At 39.8% G+C, this 21,037-nt stretch overlaps 1 protein-coding gene across 1 annotated transcript in view; it reads right to left on the reverse strand.

Moving 5' to 3' along the window:
• TRUB1 (TruB pseudouridine synthase family member 1) overlaps nt 1–17,673 on the reverse strand; it is a 39,157-nt gene extending 21,484 nt beyond the window's left edge. The window contains exons 1-3 of the mRNA XM_017892462.1: nt 17,317–17,673; nt 13,468–13,566; nt 4,787–4,842 (exon numbers count right to left, since the gene is read on the reverse strand). Of these exons, the coding sequence (XP_017747951.1) occupies nt 4,787–4,842; nt 13,468–13,566; nt 17,317–17,602 (441 nt within the window). The 5' untranslated portion in view covers nt 17,603–17,673. The remainder of the gene's footprint in view (nt 1–4,786; nt 4,843–13,467; nt 13,567–17,316) is intronic.
• Between the last annotated feature and the right edge of the window lie 3,364 nt (nt 17,674–21,037).

The raw sequence follows: 21,037 nt of genomic DNA on the forward strand, positions 1-21,037 counted from the left end.
ACTAACAAAAGAGGGATATTACTGAGGATGAGAAAGAACACTTTTTTAAAACCTATCAAACCAAAACATGTGGCTTTGAATGTCTTCATTAAGAAGGAACAGTTCTTTTTTATAGCTCATAAGTATAAGCCCTTTAAAATTTTCAATACAATATTTCTGAAATATATGAATATTAATAGAGTATACAGAAAAGGTACAAACTGGACTAGCCTCTGGAGAAAACTGATTAGAAATTCTGAAATCTTCAAGAGTTGGCTAAGTTTCATAGGAGCATTATTCAAGTCACACTATATAGAGTTCTCATAACTGGTTAACCTAAAAATGTTACTGTGTTCTTGGGGAAAGTTACTATCCTTTGACCACACCAAGAAGGGGAAACTTCATTCACTCCAATGACAACACTTGTTTAATTACTGGAGGCGGATACAAAGTTGCCTTCTGAGGAAATGCTGGCTTTGCCTGCAGGTGCCACTATGGTTTACCTGCACAGAGATATGGAGGTACCTTTATATCTGGACATACTAGTTAGATTCTTTGGGTTTTCATAACCTTTCTGTCTGGTTTCTAAAGCATTTATAAAGTAACCAACTTTGATTAACAATATAGAAAACTAATAAAGACAGCATTCCAAAACCTCATCAAAGTCTGTTCCTTCAAAGTACAACATCTGGTATCCAGCTTTTGCTGAACGACTGGCTCAAAGAAAGTGTAATTTAGGGATGATAGGAGAGGGACTACTGCCCTTCTCTAGGTAAGCTACATTTTATACTTAGATCAACTTAGGCCAAAGGAACACATCAGACTAACCTCTCCGAGTAATTTTACCTAAACTGTATTTTATGTAGCTCCATTTCTACATCTGTTGTAAAACTATTTTTGAAAATCGCCATCTGTCATTTAATATCCCTTATTGTCAGAAACTTCTTTCTGAGTTTAATGTCCAAGGAAAGTCTGTCTCTCCCTTAAAGAACTGGCATGCTTTCTCTTTCTGATGAGTGCACTATTTTTCCTACGTCACCAGTAATCACAAAAAGCAATGAAAAAAAATGAAGTTAACTGTATTCAAGAGTTCCAACACAACTTGCCTAAGTAAAATTAATTTCAGGAGTCTACAGAACATGTAGCTAGAGAGCTCCAACAGGCCTGGACCTCAAGAGAGAGATTGGGGGATAGGTAAAATACTTGGGAATAGTAATAACAGTATTTAATGAGCAATTTCTGTATACAAGGCACTGTATAAAAGCTTACATGCTTTTCTTACATATTATACACATAATACTAAATGATCAGGCAGAGGAAAAAAAAGACTTGAGAAATATGATCACTGGCAGAACAAAGCTCACTCCAAGGCAAGAGAGGAAGACAATGAGGAACACAGGGCAGTGGCTCTTTTCTTAACTCTTACCCTGATCTGAATGGGAAGAAACGCAAGAAATGATTTGGGTGGTCTGATGAGTGCCTGGTCTTCATAGATGGAAGCAAAATAATATGATGGCCCAAAGATTTTATTTAAAAGGCCAGAATTTCACCTATTAAGTGACAGTAGTTGTATGAAGTGGCACGATGCTGAAGAAGATTCTAAGGGTGTTTCTTGATTCAGCAAGAAGAAATGTTAGGCCATGTTCAATTAGCATATCTCCAATTAGGACTGGCTAGGGAGAGAAGGCTGTACTGTAAATACGGCCGTAACAAGAACACTGAATATTTGCCATCCTAGAACTAAATATTTCTACTCTTGATGTAACTCCATCCTACACATACCAGAAGTCTAATTTTATTAGTTGCACTGTGATGCAAATAAAAATTCATCTGTCAAAACAGGAAGTGAAGAAAAAGTAGACATTAGATCTGGGCCAAGTTAGGGGCTGCAGCCACCTTTTTTTTTTTAAATGAAATAGAAGGGAAAGTATCAAGAATACATCATACATAGGGTCAGAGTTGGATAAAGTTTGGATGTCTGTCCCCTCCAAATCTCATGTTGAAATGTAATCCCCAGTGTTGGAGGTGGGGCATGGTGGGAACTGTCTGGGTTATGATAGCGGATCCTGCAGGAATGTCTTGGTGCCCTCCCTGCAGCAATGAGTTAATGCGCGATCCGGCTGTTTAAAAGAGCGTAGCACCTCCGCCTCTCTCTCTCTCACTCCCTCTCTCACCATGTGACATGGCCACAAGTGTAAGCTTCCTGAGGCCCTCGCCAGAAGCAGATACCAGCACCATGTCTCTTGTACAGACTTCAGAACCATGAGCCAAATAAACCTCTTTTCTTTATAAATTACCCAGCCTCGACTGTTCCTTTACAGCAACACAAACAGACTAACACAAAGTTGTTTCATGAAATTTTTCCTTTTCATAAATGTATGTATCTATAGGGTCACTACATAAAATATGTCTCTTACTATGGGTCTTAGTCAAAAAAATTTTGAAAGTCACAAGGTAGGATGATCTCTAAGATTCCTTCCAACGCTTTTAAAAAAAGAAAAAAATATTAACAGTTTTAACTACTTTTATTAAAAAATAGTCTTCATCATTAAACTCTTAATGATTTAGTTCTTTTAACATGTACATAAAACTAAAAGGATAAGAAATATAAATAGCTAACAAGACAATGATGCCTATTTTTGAAATACGAAATACCTAAGAACTAGGTTTCTGTAACAAGATGCACCTGTGGTATTCTATTTATGTTACAGTCATCTGAGGATCAGTGATTTCACTGTATGACAGTCAGGTGTTGTAGCTGAACAGCAAATTGGCTGTTATAAAATTTATTCCTGAGTCAGTGATGTACTTACATTTTCAGTCATAGTATTTCTGAAAATATGCCTGAAATTTACAAGTAAAATCTTTCAGTAATATATACTGCGCCTGTGTTTGTGGTTTGGGGAAGGCGGGGTGAACAATGAATATCTCAATGAACTCAACATATTTTACCTTGGGAAAAAAAACCCAAATAAATTCCTTAATGTAAACATAACCTTTTTATTATTAACATAAAAGTGCCTTGTTTATTGTATAGATTTTAGAAAATATCAAATAATGTGGAAAAAAAATCATCCACAATCCCATATTAAAATAAACATTGTTCATCTTTGGGAGTACAGAAACAAATATTAAACAACTGGCAAAAACCAGTATCAGAAACAGATTCTAAACTCTGTGTGTCAGTATTTAAGCACAATATACATATTAATGAGAAACTGTCAAACGCCTTCATTCTAACGCAATGTTTACACTATAATTTTTCAACACCAATATTTTGAAGATTACAAAGCAAGCCACACTTCATTTATCAGAGGTACTAAGATTCCTTCCAAGTGAATGGCACACAGATTTTTATGCCAGTTGATAACCAAAATGAGATATCACATGCAGGATGTTCTCCAGGGCTTTTTAAAATCTATCAATCAATCAATCTATGTATCTATGTATCTATCTATCTATCTACCTATCTACCTACCTACCTACCTACCTACCTACCTACCTTACTTATTATTTATTGAGATGGAGTCGTCTCACTCTGTCACCCATGCTGGCATGCGGTGGCATGATCTTGGCTCACTACAACCTCTGCCTCCTGGGTTCAAGTGATTCTCCTGCCTCAGCCTAAAGAGTAGCTGGTATTAAAGGTGTGCAGCACCACGCCTGGATAATTTTTTTTGGTATTTTTAGTAGAGATGGGTTTCACCATGTTGGCCAGGCTGGTCTCAAACTCCTGACCTCAAGTGATCTGCCCACCTAGGCCTTTCAAAGTGTTAGGATTATAGGCATGAGACACCATGCTCGGCCAGGGCTTTTATTTTAATACTTAAACCACTACTATGTCAAGTGTTTTCCACAGGCCAGTATCTACAATAAGTTCAGAAAATGAGATTGCGTAGAAACTTATTTAGCAATTTTACACTGCCATAATATTTTAATTATATTTTACAAAAGTCATCAATCAGTCCGCAATGAACTGAAAATTGTTTTAAATGGTCTTTGACTACAGATTCTTTTAAAGAAACAAAAGTCATTTTATCAATAATTTATATTACATTTAGAGCAACAGTTTTAAAACAAAGTTTATTCCAGGAACATAATGAAATTTTTTGCTACTTCTTGGCATACTAATCTTCTTTGCATATGCATTTTCATTGGCCCTTAGTCCCAGCACTTATAACCAGCACCTAATTACTCATATGGATACAGACATTATCTCTTTGAGAGGTGGAAGAGACCCCTTCTACCAGCAGTTCACAGCTTTCCAGCCTCTCCTGCCTCCAAATAACCCCTTCTCTCTTCTATCAAGTGCCTGGAAAAGTGCTTTTGGATCTATTCAAGGTTACTCTCATAGATGAACATACTTTATCATCTTAAAGAGGCCCTACTCTTTTCTTTAATAAACATTTTATAACCATTGAACAAAGCATAATTTTGCTAAAAGGGCGCAGGTTTACAAAATGGTATTGTTTCTGTAAAAATTCCAAAGTGTAAAAGTCTGCCACTAGCGTTTATGATCTCTAAGTCCCAATCATCTAAGAAATGATATTTTAAAAGTCCAAATATAATTTTATTAAATGATGAGCACTGTAGCATTGTTTCTTTAAGTCTAATTGGTTTTCAATTAAGAATTTCCAATTTTCGGTCTCGATATTTTCAATCTCAGATATGTTTATAGACATAATTAATACTCAGGAATGATACCCATTCATGCAGTTTACTCAGTTTATTTTCTATTTGATAAAATCCAATACATGTAAGTCATTAAGAACATTAAAGAAAAACAGAACTATTTCAGTATTCTTACCTTGGACCCTGACAACATACTGGTCAACATTTTTGTTCCACTTCCAATTCCAACAACTACAAATCAAAGAAAGAAATATTATGACACTCTGTTCTGAAAACTAGGTTTTTAAAATAGCTATATATTTTGGTCATAATTTCCCGGCTTAGGTAATGTGAAGTGGGAAAGAGCATATATTTAGCAAAATTTCAGGGCTCCTATTACTCCAAACAGTTGAATTTGTCATGAAAATAAGAAACTCTAAAGAAGGGATGAGAAGACCTTTCTCCCCATTCTCAAAGCATTAAACTCAGTAGAAACCTCAACCCAGCCCATTAGATAATGAAGCCTTAGAACAATCTCAAAGGACACACTGGAATTTTATATGGGCACCAGTGAAAAACACATGGCACAATTAACCATGTTCAAGTGGGTAAGATAAAGTCTTTTGACAGAATTCATTATTAAACAAAGCAAAAGCCATTATCATAGCTAATGAACCATTTAAAGATGATTAGCACCCAGCAGTATATACAATCAAGAAAAGAGAAACATAACAACTCAGTCTAACACACAGAAGAATACAAGGTAAAATGAAGGCTGAAGAATGTATTTTAACAGAGACCAAATATAAAGTACAATGGCCTACCTTTCTCTTAAATTTCAAACATTATTCACACAACAACACATTTCACTCGGTGAGGGTGAGAGGATTTAGTCACTTCTCTTTTTGTAAGAAGCCACATTTTTGTAAGAAGTGAAATATCTGTCATCAACAGATGTAACTGTGCATAAGAACACAATACAACCACCACAATTCAGAATTATAAGAGCAAACAAGGAGTACTGATTGGCAAACTGGAAAATATATCTTCAATATATACGGCAAATATCATTCAGTGAGTTTACCATGTATCAGATTCTACTCTAAATGCTCTCCTTTCATTATCCCATTTAATCCTTATAACAACTTTAAAAGGCCAGGCATGGTGGCTCACACCTGTAATCCTAGCACTTTGGGAGGTTGAGGAGGGCAGATCACCTGAAGTCAGGAGTTTGAAACCAGCCTGACGAACATGGAGAAAGCCCATCTCTACTAAAAATACAAAATTAGCCGGATATGGTGGTGCATGCCTGTAATCCCAAATACTCGGGAGGCTAAGGCAGGAGAATTGCTTGAACCCAGGAGGCAGAGGTTGCGGTGAGCCAAGATCGTACCACTGTACTCCACTGCACTCCAGCCTGGGCGACAAGAGCAAAACTCCATCTAAAAAAAAAAAAACTTTAAAAGATAGTATAATTACCCCCGTTGACAGATGAGACAGATGAAGAAACAGGAATAAGAGACTAAGAACTTTGTCCAGCATCTCACAACCAGTACCTGGTAGAGGTAAAATTCAAACCAAATGGTCTAAGAGCTGACCCCCTTCCTTTCCATTCCCTCTGCCACCTTAACTCACCTAGGCTTTCTTTTCACTGCCAACAGCCTACATCACTGCAAACCTGACAGTTCTACATCCTATCCCTTCCTCTTCCAATTCATACCACTTCTTAACCATTTCTGAAACCCTATTTTTCACATTACAAAGCCCCCCAAACAATCCTTAGTAGGGTCCCAGTGCCTACAGTACCAACTCCTTATTAAAGTATTCAAAGTCAATCCTTTGAAGCCCAGCTCAAGCCCCAACTCATTCATAAAGTCTATTCCAACCCCCTCGAAACTTCTATGACAGTCATCTGTATTGATCCTTCTAAGTCATATAGTTCAAGGTCTAAGATCAAAACAGTCTGCCCTCAGTAATCCTCTGAAGAGCATAATGCTCTTCAAATGACAGAACTTGTAGATACTGCTGTTGATGAGGCAAACAGGAAAGATTCAATGCAATTTGATTCCAATCAAATAAATCCCCAAACAATATTTTTTTGAACAACTACTATGAACATAATCCCAAGAGGAATACTTCCAATGGAAAAGCAAAGAAACTTGTGACACATTTCCTAATTTCAAAACAGCTTATAATCTCATCAGGAAAATAAAAAACAGAAAAATACAGTGCTCAAGAAATGTTGCCTAATGAGTGAAAAATGCTAAATAACAATATGATAGTATATGATTAAGTGTCAAAATGAATAGAGAGAGAACAGTTGCCATAGCAAGGCAAAGGTGGGAGCATTCTAAATGACTAAAGAGGCCAGAGAATGCTTCATTCAAGCATTTCAGAGTTTGTATTAGGCCTTTGAAGGATGTATAGGAAACACAACAGAGAGAAGAGAAGCATGTTCTAAAAAAGAAAATAATTGCACAAACTCTCAGATACAAGCATGAGAACAGTGGGTTTATCAACTGAACACAGGGTATCTTAGAAGCAGGGTGACATGTTTGACTTTAACATGGTTGAAATCCTGAACTCACGATGGTTTCTGAGCTAGTTTAGTGACCCAGAAGGATAAAATTTAAAAGAAGGCATCTTAGAGTTACCCAGCTTAATCCTCTCATTTTATACCTAAAAATAACCAAGTGCCACTGAAGTGAGGTGATTAGTGAAAGCAGAATGTTAGGAAGACTAATATGGTGGTGGCATATAGAAAAATTATCTGGAGTTGGGACCTAGCCAACCAGCAGCTTTTCATTCACAGGTTAGTTTCCCGGACAGAATTTTTACTTAGCATTTTTTGCCTTCAATCATTCAAAATTGTATTCAATACTTATTGTGTAGGTACAGAAATAAATAAGACCTGGCTTCAGCTGTGATTTAACAATCTAATAGAGAGACAGATATTAACAAAAACCAGGAGAACAAAATGAAATTTTACATTAGTAGTATAGAAGAGCAAGCAGGCAGGCTTCAAAGGTAGGACATGGCATTTCAGCTGAACCTGGAAAGGCCAGCAGGACTTCTACAACCAAAGGTGCTGAGAGAGATGAGCAGCTTATAAAAGAAAAACATGAGCAAAGGCACCACGTTTGAAAAGGTGTGGAAAATTTAGAGAGTGGATGAATGACAGGGTTTTCCATGCACTGTTGCACAATCACTACTCTCCTACTCTATCTCCCAAGTGTTCTGTGCTCACTCAAATGTCTTCTCTGTTAAAAAACAAAAACAAAAACAACTATCTCCAAACTTATCCAATGTCCTAGTATCCTATTCTCAAATCAAAAAGATAGAATTTGTTTATGATGAGAGTCTCTCTAGGACAGGCATGGACTACATACATGTATTTCCAGCTTTCTATAGGATCATCTTACAAGGCCCGTGTCTTTCCAATTGTAGGAATCTATTTTAAGAATCTGAAACACCTGGCTGGTACAGATGTGTGGGTAAAAAATAAAACTAAAACAAAACAAACAAAAGCTCTATCTACAAAGACATCTCTCACAAAATCAGTTCTGATAAAACTCTGGTAATAACCTCAGTGACCTCAAATAGGGAAATGATTAACATTGTATTTTAGCCATATGATGGAACATTTTATAGCCATTAAAAATAAAGTTTACAAAGAGCTTATCAACATGAACAATGTTTATGTTACAATGTTAAGTTTAAAAAATGGATATATAAGTACACACAGTGAAGTAGAGCTCAACTTTAAAATCTGCATAGACAAAAGCTACAAGGAAGTATGGCAAAATGTTAACTGCCTATTGATGAAAGGTGGAAAATGGATAATTTTTATTTATTTATTTTATTTTCAACTTTCCTGTATTTTCTAAATTTTCCCACTGTTTCTATAACCTCTAAAGTTAAAAAAATAATTTTTGAAATGGTATATAGAAATTTTATTTACATTTTAAGTGATTTATGATAAACAAGTGTATTCCTTTCCTATTGCTACTGTAACAAATTATCAACCTGGCTTAAAACAATACAAAGTTTTTATCATACAGTTGCGGAGGTCAGAAGCCTGAAACGGGTTTAACTAGGCTTAAAATCAAAGGGTTGGCTTGGCTGTGCTCTTCTCTGGAGGTGCTAGGGGAGAATCCTTCACTAGAGCCTCCCTAGAGGACCCATGTTTTTGTTTGTTTGCCTCCTCCAGTTTTTAGAGGCTGTCCCATTCTTTGGCTTGTGATCCCCTTCACTCTTCAAAGCCAGCAACCCACATTACTCCAACCTCTGCCTCCACTGCCACATCTCCTCTGACTCTCTCTCTCTTCTGCCTCCTCTTCCACTTTTAAAGAATATTATGATTACATTGGGTCCACTTGGAAATTTCAGGATAATCTATCTTAAAGTCAGCTGATTAGCAACATCAATTACATCTACAACCCTAATGCTTCTTGTGATGTAACCTAATATATTCACAGGTTATGGAAATTAGGACACGGACACCTTTAGAGGGCCATTATTTTGCCTACCATGTTTTTTTTTGAGACAGAGTCTCACTCTGTCACCCAGACTGCAGTGCAGTGGCGCAATCTCAGCTCACTGCAAGCTCCGCCTCCCGGGTTCACGCCATTCTCCTGCCTCAGTCTCCCGAGTAGCTGGGACTACAGGCACCTGCCACCTCACTCGGCTAATTTTTTGTATTTTTAGTAGAGACAGGGTTTCACCATGTTAACTAGGATGGTCTCGATCTCCTGACCTCGTGATCCACCCACCTCGGCCTCCCAAAGTGCTGGGATTACAGGCGTGAGCCACTGCGCCCGGCCTGCCTGCCGTGTATTTTTGAGAAACTTGTGAACCCTCTAGCAATCATGCTATAGAATTATAAACCTGAATTTCAGGTTATAATCTTAAATTGTCAGCTAAATTCTTAACTGCACCATTAATATTGCAAAAAAAAAAATGTTGAAAGTAAAATGTATTTTTTTTGCACAGGTCCAGTTTTAGTTTGTTTTCTTTTGTTTGTTTGTTTTCAAAAAAGACCTTTTGGCCGGGCATGGTGGCTCACCATGCACTTTGGGAGGCCAAGGTGGGCAGATCACTTGAGATCAGGAGTTCAAGACCACCCTGGTCAACACGGTGAAACCCTGACTCTACTAAAAATACAAAAATCAGCCGGGCGTAATGGCAGTCACCTGTAATCCCAGCCAGTCAGGGATTGGGAGTTGAATTTGGGAGGCAAAGGTTGCAGTGAGCCGAGATCACACCACTGCACTCAAGCCTGGACGACAGAACAAGATTCCATCTCAAAAAAATAAATAAATAAAAATAAAAAAGACCTGTATACAACACTTCACAGGATAAAGTATACATCTATATACTATAGGTATTTTGTAAGATATTTTTGAAAACCTTTTGACTCACTTTTGGTAGACATTATCCTCTTTTAAGAGATGAAGAAACATTCAGTGAAGTTATGGGATTTTCTTAGGATGTATATGTTAGTAATTAAAGCAGCCAGTAGCCAGTGTACAAATCGAAGTATGATTAGAGTCCAGTGTTTATTTTACCACACAATCAAAAATCGTCTTCTCATAAGTTTCCAGAACTGCTAACTTGGACAACAAACATCCCTTACTCTGTGACTAAACACCAACAATTTTTTAAACTTTCTCTCTCCTTGGAAATCACATGCATTAGAAGAAAAATTAATACATCTGACATATGAACCTATTATATCATCATAAAAGTCCCTGTGTGATCAAATATAAATTAAGCCTCCAACCAGAAAACTGTTTCCAATACAGTTTTTTCCACACATACAAATCTCAGCCCCTTCATAATACTAAAATGGTAGCTTCAACAAGATCCCTTAGGCCAAGGGTGTCCAATATTTTGGCTTCCCTGGGCCACAATGAAAGAAGAATTGTCTTGGGCCACACACATAACACACTAACAATAGCCGATGAGTTTAAAAAGAAAAAAAAATCACAAAAAAACTCATGATATTTTAAGAAAGTTTACAAATTTGTGTTGGGCTGCATTCAAAGCCTCCCTAGGCCACATGCAGCCCACAGGCCAAAGGTTGGACAAGCTAGCCTTAGGTTCAGGGTAAAAAATAAACTTTCATTCACTGCCTTGAATATGACTATTTTCTGCATGCCAATGAAGAACCGCCACTAGAAATTAATAGAATTGATCTATTCATAAACAAGCAACAGATCTTATCCTCTCTTTTCTTGTATTTGTGGTGCTATGCCTGGAATACAGTAAAGCAGAAGGGTTAGGAACATAGGCTTCAACTCAGAAGCCAACTCTAATCAACCGGTACAGGCTACTGAAGTGCTAAGCTGATAAGAATCATGAAGCCCCAATTTCTGCCAAGAGCACAGGGCATGAGGAACAAAAGCAGGAGCGCCAGGTATCTGCCATCCACAATAGGGCAGATGCTTTGGAACTGAGCAGATCTGGCTCAAATCCTGACTTTGTCACTCACTAATTCTATGACAATGAACATGTTACTTTATCTCTCAGGGTCTTCCTTTCTTCTTCTGTAAAATTAGGATGGTAATAACCTCTCTTACAGGTTACAATGAGAATTAAACTATAGAACTTATGAATGCCCAAAACTGAAGACCTTATATACAGTAAGTGCTCAATAAATGCTTATTAGCTGGGGTTTTTGTTTTGTTATGCTTGTTTTTTTGGAGTGCAGTGGTGCAATCACAGATCACTGCAGCCTCAACTTCCCAGGTTCCAGTGATACTCCCACCTCAGCCTCCCAAGTAGCTGGGACTATAGGTATGTGTCACCCACACCCAGTTAATTTCTAAATTTTTTATAGAGATGGGGTTTCACTATAGTGCCTAAGCTGGTCTCGGACTCTTGGGCTCAAGCAATCCAACTACCTCGGCCTCCCAAATTTCTAGGATTATAGGCATGAGTCACTGTGCCCAGCCTGATTTTTTCTATTTTGTTTGTTTATTTATTCATTTATTTACTGAGACGGAGTTTCGTTCTTGTCGCCCAGGCTGGAGTGCAATGGTGGGATCTCAGATCACTGCAACCTCCAGCTCCTGGGTTCAAGTGATTCTCCTGCCTCAGCCTCCCAAGTAGCTGGCATTACAGGCACATGCCACCACACCCGGCTACATTCTGTATTTTCAGTAGAGACAGGGTCTCACCATGTTGGTCAGGTTGGTCTCGAACTGATTTTTTCTATTTTAACCTCAAGTAAAAATATTATCACCAACATAAATCTGTAATTTTAGAAAATACAAAAATCATATAGTTTATAATGTTCTTGAAGCATACCATTTTCTTCACCAATTTTATCCTCATTTACTTTGGATAGCTTAGATCAAGGTTTGCTGTTGTTCCTTTGTACCTAATTTTTGCTGTAAATGAAACTGAATAAAATATAAAATACAAGAGCATGTAAAAAGATGAGTATTGTTCCATAAAAGTTTGTTTCTCGTATGTGAGGAAGGGGGCACTGAGAGGGATCCCAATGTATGCAGGTAGTTCTGTGACTAAGGATGCAGTTACAGAGTAAAATATACCCTAGCCTGTGTATAACACACTTGCACTTCAGAATCTCCACCAGGTGCAAAAAAAAAAAGAAAAACAGATGGAATAAAAAAGGATAAAATATTTTTATTCCCTTTGATCAATTCTACTAATTTTCCTTCACAAGCAATAAAATAGTCAACTAATACATCTCTAGCAGAAAATGACTTCCTCTCAAGCTTCCCCTTCTCAAGAGAGTTGATTTCAGAGATTAGATTAGAGATAGGCAGACAAACAGAGCCTTCTACCTTTTCAGGAATCCCCAAGACCAGCCCACATTCAAAGACTGATATATAGCTCAGATTTTTACAGTGATGTAGTAAGAATACACAGCTGGACGATAAGAGATAAAGACACAGAGAAATCTGGGCATAAGCTTCCTTATCCTCTCTCCCTCCTGTGAGGGGATGCTCGAGCATGCTGCTTTCTCCAACAAAAAAAAGCGGTAACACATGTGCAATGTTTTGCTCAGGGAAGCTCATTAGAAACTCAGTGCCCAAAGCTGTGTTTTGTTTTGTTTTGAGACAGAGTCTCCGTCTGTCACCCAGGCTGAAGTGCAGTGGTGTGATCTCAGCTCCCTGCAACCTCCACCTCCCAGGTTCAAGCGATTCTCCTGCCTCAGCCTCCCAAGTAGCTGGGATTACAGGCACATGCCACCACACTCGACTAATTTTTGTATTTTTAGTAGAGACAGGGTTTCACCATGTCAGTCAGGCTGGTCTCGAATTCCTGACCTCGTGATTTGCCTGCCTCAGCCTCCCAAAGTGCTGGGATTACAGGCGTGAGCCACCATGCCTGACCCCAGTGCCCACAGCTTTTACTGGGGACTTGAGAGGATGATCACTCAGGCACCCTCTGCCTTAGCAGTGGAGCAAAATTCCAGATTCCTAGAAGGAAAGCTGGTGTTCTCAGAAACATGTGAGGCACAGCCAACCAGCCTTATCAGACAGAGAAGGGTGGGAACACTCCTAAAATCCAAGTTTCCAGATACCAGCCAAGGGCAAGCTGTGCAAGCAGACCTTTCTAAAGATAGTAATTTCAGGCCTGCTATGTTAACTCTTTTCTGCACAGAGAGAAACCTTTTTTCGAAGTCCCATCCACACATAAAAGTAGCTATTTCTAACAGCCTTATAGACCTTGTACGATTTAAAGGCTTCTTTAAAAGACGGCACTATATATATCCATTAGATATGAAACATTCCAAAGTGGAGTGAAAAATACAAGGCTTTAGTCAATCTATCTGTTCTCAACCAGTGTTTCTTTCTGATATTAAGTGACAGTGGACACTTAATTTCCTTTCATATCTCTTACCCAGAACTCCTCGGGCTGCACTGTCTAGAGTCCCTCCATGCCCAATTTTCAAAGTCTGCTTTTTCCTCTTGGTCCATTCTGGAGAAGGCATTCCAGCTTCTACGAGAGTAATGGGGATGAAAAAAAGGTGATTACCACGACAAATTAAGTAGGATTTCCATAAACTTGGCAGGAAGAGGGAATGGCATTTTCAAAACAAACAAAAAGTATTATACAAACTTTACATGTTAAGAGACTATGACCTCATTACTAGTAATGAAAAGATTTTAAAAGGTATATTCCCTAAATTATAAAGAAAGAGTATTCCAAAATTAGCTATCAAGACACTAGAATTCATTCTCTAAGAGAAAATGGCATTTTAAAAGGTGGGTAAATATCCAAACTAACCTGCAAAAATCTAGTAAATTCTTGGTAGTGGTGGGCTCTTAGAGAATCATGAAAAGAAGTTAATTTTTATATACAAAGATACTTTTAAAAGTCCTCAATTTCCATTTCTAAATCTCTTCCATGGTCTTTGCTGGTATCTCCAGCACCTAACACTGGGAGTACATCTCATGCAGGGCTATTTCTAAATACACCAAATTCCCAAACTCCCTGTATTCGCTGTCTCCCTCTCCTAACCAAAATTTTCAATTCATTAAAGAAATGAATCTCAACAAAACGTTATGTGGAAAGCAGCTAAGATTAAGTTGCACCTTAACTTCCTAAGCATTTAGATCTTTAAAAAGAGGATGCCAGCCTGGCTTATCTCATATTCCTGTTGTAAATATAAAGTGAGCCAGGCATAGTGGTTCATGTCTGTAATCCCAGACATGGGAGGCCGAGATGGATGGATCACTTGAACCCAGAAGTTTGAGACCAGCCTGGGCAACACAGGGAAACCCTGTCTCTACCCAAAATAAAATACAAAAATTAGCTGGGCATGGTGGCGTGCACCTATAGTCTTAGCTACTGGGGAGGCTTAGGGGAGAGGACTGTTTGAGCTCGGGAGGCAGAGGTTGCAGTAAGCCAAGACTGTGCCACTGTATTCCAGTCTGGGCAACAGAGTGAGATCCTGTCCTGTTTAAAAAAATAAATAAATATAAATAAGGCAAAATAATGTTACTTGAAAGTACTTTGGGGAGACAGGGCCAGTGCTTCCTTCTGGGTAAATGTAAATTGTTTTGATGATGGTATATAACATATTGAGAGAGTACTGGCTATTAGACATCAAGTGAGAAAGAAGAGAAAAGCAGGAACTGCTATATTGATCTATACCTGCCCCCAAGCCCATTAAACCTTCCTTATCAACACTGACGCAGAGTAGAAAGAAAATAAAGGAAAGAAAACGAAATGAGTGGACAGACAAGGCAGGAGGGAAATCAAAGCAACAATGGAAATGCAGAAGCCAGATTAAATGGACAAAAGGATATGCTGGATGGCTTGGCCTCCCAACAAAATTATCACTCTACTGAGTCAGAACCATGGTCTCTGGAACACCCTGGCATCATTCTCTAATTATGACATCACTGTACTTAGAAGGGTATGGCTGTCTGCTTTGACATAAACTTCAAAGGCCAGACCTCGGTTTCAAACCCTTGACCTGTCACTTGCAACCCATTATGGATCTCTCACCCATAAATTAACAGAAACCTTTTGGGGAACTCTTTGTATTTTCAACTTGACACCCCTTGGAGTAAGAAGGCCCCATAAATATACTATCTTCCCTTTGTGCCCAAATATACCTCCTTTTAACTTGCAGACATACTGCCTCTACTATACAAAGTGGGGAATTTGGTTCACCCCACTGAACTAAGTATTTGTGGATTTTTATTAAAGTATTTTCTAGCTATAAAATTCTGGTACACTTAGGGCTTTGAAGGATCCCAACAGACAAAGATTAGGGATTGTAGTATAACAGGAATCAACACAAAGAAAGACAAGGAATGGTATTAGAGGACACAACCACTGACTGTGGTTGTCCGACACAGCTAGCATTAGAATGTAGGTATCTTTAAGAACCTTCCCAAGGCCGAGCACGGTGGCTCACGCCTGTAATCCTAGCACTTTTGGAGGCTGAAGCGAGTGGATCACCTAAGGTCGTGAGTTCGAGACCAGCCTAACATGGAGAAACACCATCTCTACTAAAAATACAAAATTAGCCAGAGTTGATGGTGCATGTCTGTAGTCTCAGCTACTTGGGAGGCTGAGGCAGGAGAATCACTTGAACCCGGGAGGTGGAGGTTGCAGTGAGCCGAGATCGCGCCATTGCACTCCAGCCTGGCCAACAAGAGCGAAACTCCGTCTCAAATACTTCCCAAGTAATTCTGACAGCCAGTTATAATGACATCTGAAAAGCCATAGCCTAACTAACATAAATACAGAATAGGCCAATCACAAGCAATATAGAAATCAAGGATAATGAGAATGTCTCTAGCTAAAGATTCTAGCCTAGCAACAGCCTTGAAACAACCATTTTAACCAAGATTCAACAAGAAAATTCAGTTCTTAGAGAGATTAGCCAGAAAGCCAGAATATGGCTTTGTCAGAAACTTGTCTGAAAGAATCATTACCTTAAGAATAACAAAAAGAGAAACCCAGAGTTTAGCTAACAAATCAGGAAAGCAGCAGTTCTATGCAGGAAAACTAAACAACTGTGATGACACCACAATACATATCCTTGATGCAATTCCTCACTTTGATGTCCTCTGAATGAGTCATCCTTTCAGGCAACAAAGCAAAACTTTAATAAAAGAATGAGTAGTCGTGATACTGGAATGAAACATCTGCAGGAGCATGCCTATTTGCCCGTAAACATTTAAATCTGTACTGTCAGTTATAATTCCCATGAGAATAATTTGTTTTTGCATTTTTTTTTAAGTGTAAAGTTTTCCACGGGACACTAAACAATGTAAGAAAGTCCCTGTACTGGTTTAATGGCGAGAGAGAATACGGCCAAACTCTGGAGGGCCTTGAATAACCTAGCTAACTAGTTTTACCACCACAGGGTGCAGAAATCACTAGGCTGTCAGCTCAGTTAAGGTAAGAGACAGTATCTTTTATCTTCAAGTCTCTATAGGCTAGCACAGACCTGGTTTAGTGTATACGTCCAATGAACTTAAGGATCCTGGATGCTTTATGTGTGAAATCATCCGAGCTGATTAATGGGGTGATTCTTTAGGCTTTTCTAGTATTTTCCCAGTATACGTGAATAAACGAATCAATAAAAAGAACACTCTCAGCTTAGTGACCAAGTTATCTTTAGTGTTCCTCAAACGTGGTCCATAAACCACTTACACTGGAATCACCTGGAGCAACTATTTAGAATTGCAGTTTCCTAAAAATACCCCGAACCATCCGAATCACAATCTCGGACAGGGCAGGGATTAGGAATCTGTATTTGTACAAGAGACTCTCAAGTAATTGTTAAGCCCACTAAAATATGAAAACGACTTTATTAAGTCTTGGTTAACGAAGTATATCTGCACTTCCAATACATTTTGAGGAATGCAACTTTGGGGGTAAGTGCCAGTACGTCCTTTTGGGGTTCATCCACATGAACCCAACAAAAGCCTCCTGAGGGATCAGATTACAGAAAATAGGTCTGCACGCCCAAGGGCAGCGTTTTATTGTGTAAGTATGGGGTTTTTTTCTCCCACTGAGAACTACAACTGCCAAGTAGGCTACAAGAGTTTGTGCCAGGGCAAGTCCAAGCCCGAGATGCCCGAGATTTCTGTCCAGAGCTAATTCAATGGTCATTCTCCCTTTCCCTTCCTTTTGTCTCTTGAATCACGAGCGTCGCAAAAAGCCTAATGTGCTTCCCCTCTCGTAGCGACCGCCTCAGCCTGGTCCCCACCCGGGCTGCAGTACCTGCCAGCAGCTTCTCCTTCAACCGATTCAGCAGCTCGGCTGAAGTGGGCCCTTTGGGCTTGTGCACGGCGAACACGCCGCTCAGGGACAGCAGCTTGGTAGCCAAAGCGGCCTTGGAGACCCTGGCTTCGGATCCGGTCCTGGCCGCGGCCGCAACCACCGAGGCTGCAGCCCTTGCTGGCGGGGTCGCAGCCATTGCTGCGACCGTTCCTGCAGTTTCAAGGACAGGGCATGTGTCTGTTTTCAAAGGCGACGAAGACATAACCGCCGCCTCAGAAGCGGCCATACTTTTGTAGTCCAAACCAGTTTCATGGTGGAGGCGCACGCTGATGATGCAACAAGAGTGTGCCTGACAGGACCCTCTTCCTCATACCGCGAAGCTGCGCAGAACGGAGAGGTCACAAGGGCTTGTGGGAATTGTAGTCCATGACCTTCCCATACAGACCAAGAGCTTGCTGTGCCCTTGTGTTTTAAATAGAAAGTTTTAAATGTTGAGTTTTCCTGGGGCTTGTGAAGATCCATGGCTTCCTGGACTCACTGCTTCATTGACTGTATTGTGCTCTTGCATTCAGGTTCAGAATTAGAAGACATCCAAATGTGATCTCTATTGGAGCAAGGAACTTAAGTACCACGTTCACTGAGACATCCCAGATGCCTCACACGTTGTAGGCACTTAAATAAATATTTGAAAACGTATAAATAAGTATGAATTCTTCAAATTCCCCGAAGAAACCAAGCCAATGGTAAATCACTTGGGCTTATTTTGGTGCTCTTCATGCACTCCTGTTCACCGCCCTCCAAGCCCCCACTGCCTCCACTACAATTTTTAATAATTCCGATTTTGAATACCAGCTTTTCTGTAGGTTGCATTCCTTAGTACACATTGCTTAGATATCAAAAGGCATTCTTGCAATTCGTAAACTTTAAACTACTTTCCATTTGAGACCTTCTCCCTAAAAGTTATTCACTCCCCAACAAGACTGAGGAATATTGTTTTGATCCCAGCACAAGGCAGAGTGGAGAAAAATTACTTTTGCACCAGATACATTAAATGCTATCATAAGTATTGTGAGACAGATAAAGTTTGTCCTCATTGATTTTAGGTTTCTTTACAACCACTCTTTCTCCTCATCATACTCTTGGACTTTAACATCTGGTATTTTAATGATGCCCCTTAGCTGCTCACAATCACCAGTTATGGGATCCCATTTGAACTTGCACCCATTCGTGCAACAAACACATGGCAGAACAATTTATTAAAAGGAAAAAAAAAATATTTGAGGGAGTTTTTTCAGGGCGGAAAGCTGTAACTCCTAGAAGTCACCCACCTACTCTTGTGGTCTATTATAAAAGCCTAAGCTAACTGAAAAGATTGGCATATCACAAGATTAGTGGACACCTGGCCCTGCTTCAAGATGTTCATTTTTCCAGGAAGATGTTGTGACTTCAGAAGAGATGACTGCACCCCAAGGAGCATGGTGTCCTTTAGCCTCAGGAAAGAGTTCTCTGTTCTTGTGGCATGGAAGCAGAGAGCCAGGGACTTGCAGGGAAGGTTGCAAGGCTTGACCAATGACGACCTGGAGATTAGAGGCCTTTTCCCAATTGTCCGGACATCAGCAAGCCTTCCTATTTCTGTTGTGGCTATGGGGGTGAAGGATGCAGAGGGATGCAGAGGGAGAGCAGAACTAGGGGTGACAAATGATGCTTATATTCGAATTTTCCATCAGCCCAGTGTAGGACCAGAGTTAATTTGATTTAAACAAAATGAAGAAATTGATATTTCTTGCACGTTTGATTTCTGGGATGCTAGGACACAACTAAATTAATTCTACTCTGCTATCATATGGGCATTCTTGGGATCAGAAGCACCAAGTTTTGTTTTTCTAAGGTAACCAACATCTCCCACATTGGGCAGGCCTTGAATTCACAGGTTTTCTTGCTCCAATACAAGTATGAGTTTGGGCATTTTGGTTAGAAGCAACAGAAAACTGATTCATACCAGCTTGGGGGGCACAGGGTGAGATGATTTATCAGAAATACACTGGTACACTATTCAGAACCTAGAAAGTTCTCTGTCTCTGGCTGCACATCCTTCTTTTATGCTACTCACTTGTATCTTTTTTTTTTTTTTAGAGACAGAGTTTCATTCTTGTTGCCCAGGCTGGAGTGCAGTGGCGCAATCTCAGCTCACCACAACCTCCGCCTCCCGAGTTCGAGGGATTCTCCTGCCTCAGCCTCCTGAGTAGCTTGGATTTCAGGCATGTGGCACCACGCCCAGCTAATTTTGCATTTTTAGTAGAGACGGGGTTTCTCCATGTTGATCAATCTGGTCATGAACTCCTGACCTCAGGTAGTCCGCCTGCCTCAGCCTCCCAAAGTGCTGGGATTACAGGCACGAGCCATTGTGCCGGGTCCACTTGTGTCTTTATTCCTCTTTCCTTCTTCTAACAGGCCTTTTATTCTAACTCTTCATTCCACATCCTTGTTTTAAACCATCCTATTTTGATCCAATTCCAAAAATCGTCTGGATGAAGTCACTCCTGACCACCTGTAGAACATAATACCTCATTCTTTCTGTCCCTCTACCATGACACTTTCCTAGCTAACTTTCTGGCTTTATTTTTTTCCCATGGCACATCTCACCTGACATACCATGAATATGATTTGGATGTTGGTTCCCTCCAAATCTCATGTTGAAATGTGATTCCCAGTGTTGGAGGTTAGGCCTGGTGGTAGGTGATTGGATCATGCGAGTGGACCCCTCATGAAAGGTTTAGCACCATCCCCTTGGTGACAAGTGAGTTCTCACTCAGTTAGTTCATGTGAGAGCTGGTTGTTTAAGAGTCTGGGACCTGCCTGCCCTTGCTCTCTTGCTCCCACTCTCGGCCGTATGATGTGCCTGCTCCCCATTCACCTGCTATGATTGGAAGCTTCCTGAGGCCCTCGCCAGAATTAGGTGCCCACACCATGCTTCCTCCACAACCTGCAGAACCATGAGCCAATTGAGCTTCTTTTCTTTATAAATTACCCAGTCTCAGATATTCCTTTAGAGTAACATAGATGGACTAATTTATACCACATATTTTACTAATTTTGTTTAATGTCCGATGCCCTCTATCAGAATATCAGCTTCATGTGGACAGGAATGTTGTATTCATTGCTATATCTCCGAGGCCTAGAATAGTGTCAGACATAGCACTCAATAAATACTGGGTTGTTTTGTTTTATTTTGTTTTGTTTTGAGATGGAGTTTCGTTCTTGTTGCCCAGGCTGGAGTGCAATGGCACAATCTCTGCTCACTGCAACCTCCGCCTCCCAAGTTCAAGCGATTATCCTTCCTCAGCCTCCCAAGTAGCTGGCATTACAGGTGCCTGCCACCACACCTGGCTAATTTTTTTTCTATTTTTAGTAGAGATGGGGTTTCACCGTGTTGGCACAGGCTTGAACTCCTGACCTCAGATGATCCACCTGCCTCGGCCTCCCAAAGTACTGGGATTACAGACATGAGCCACTGCACCCAGCCAATAAATATTGTTGAATGAATGAATGAATGAATGAAACTTCTATAAAGGCGGGTGTGATGGTTAATACTGAGTGTCAACTTGCTTGGATTGAAGGATGCAAAGTATTGCTCCTGGGTGTTGCCAAAGGAGATGAACATTTGAGTCAGTGGGCTGGGAGAAACTGACCCACCCTCCATCTGGGTGGGCCCCACCTAATC

Source organism: Rhinopithecus bieti, unplaced genomic scaffold, assembly GCF_001698545.2.
Source record: "Rhinopithecus bieti isolate Rb0 unplaced genomic scaffold, ASM169854v2 scaffold_21201, whole genome shotgun sequence".
In the NCBI taxonomy this organism is placed as follows: Eukaryota; Metazoa; Chordata; class Mammalia; order Primates; family Cercopithecidae; genus Rhinopithecus; species Rhinopithecus bieti.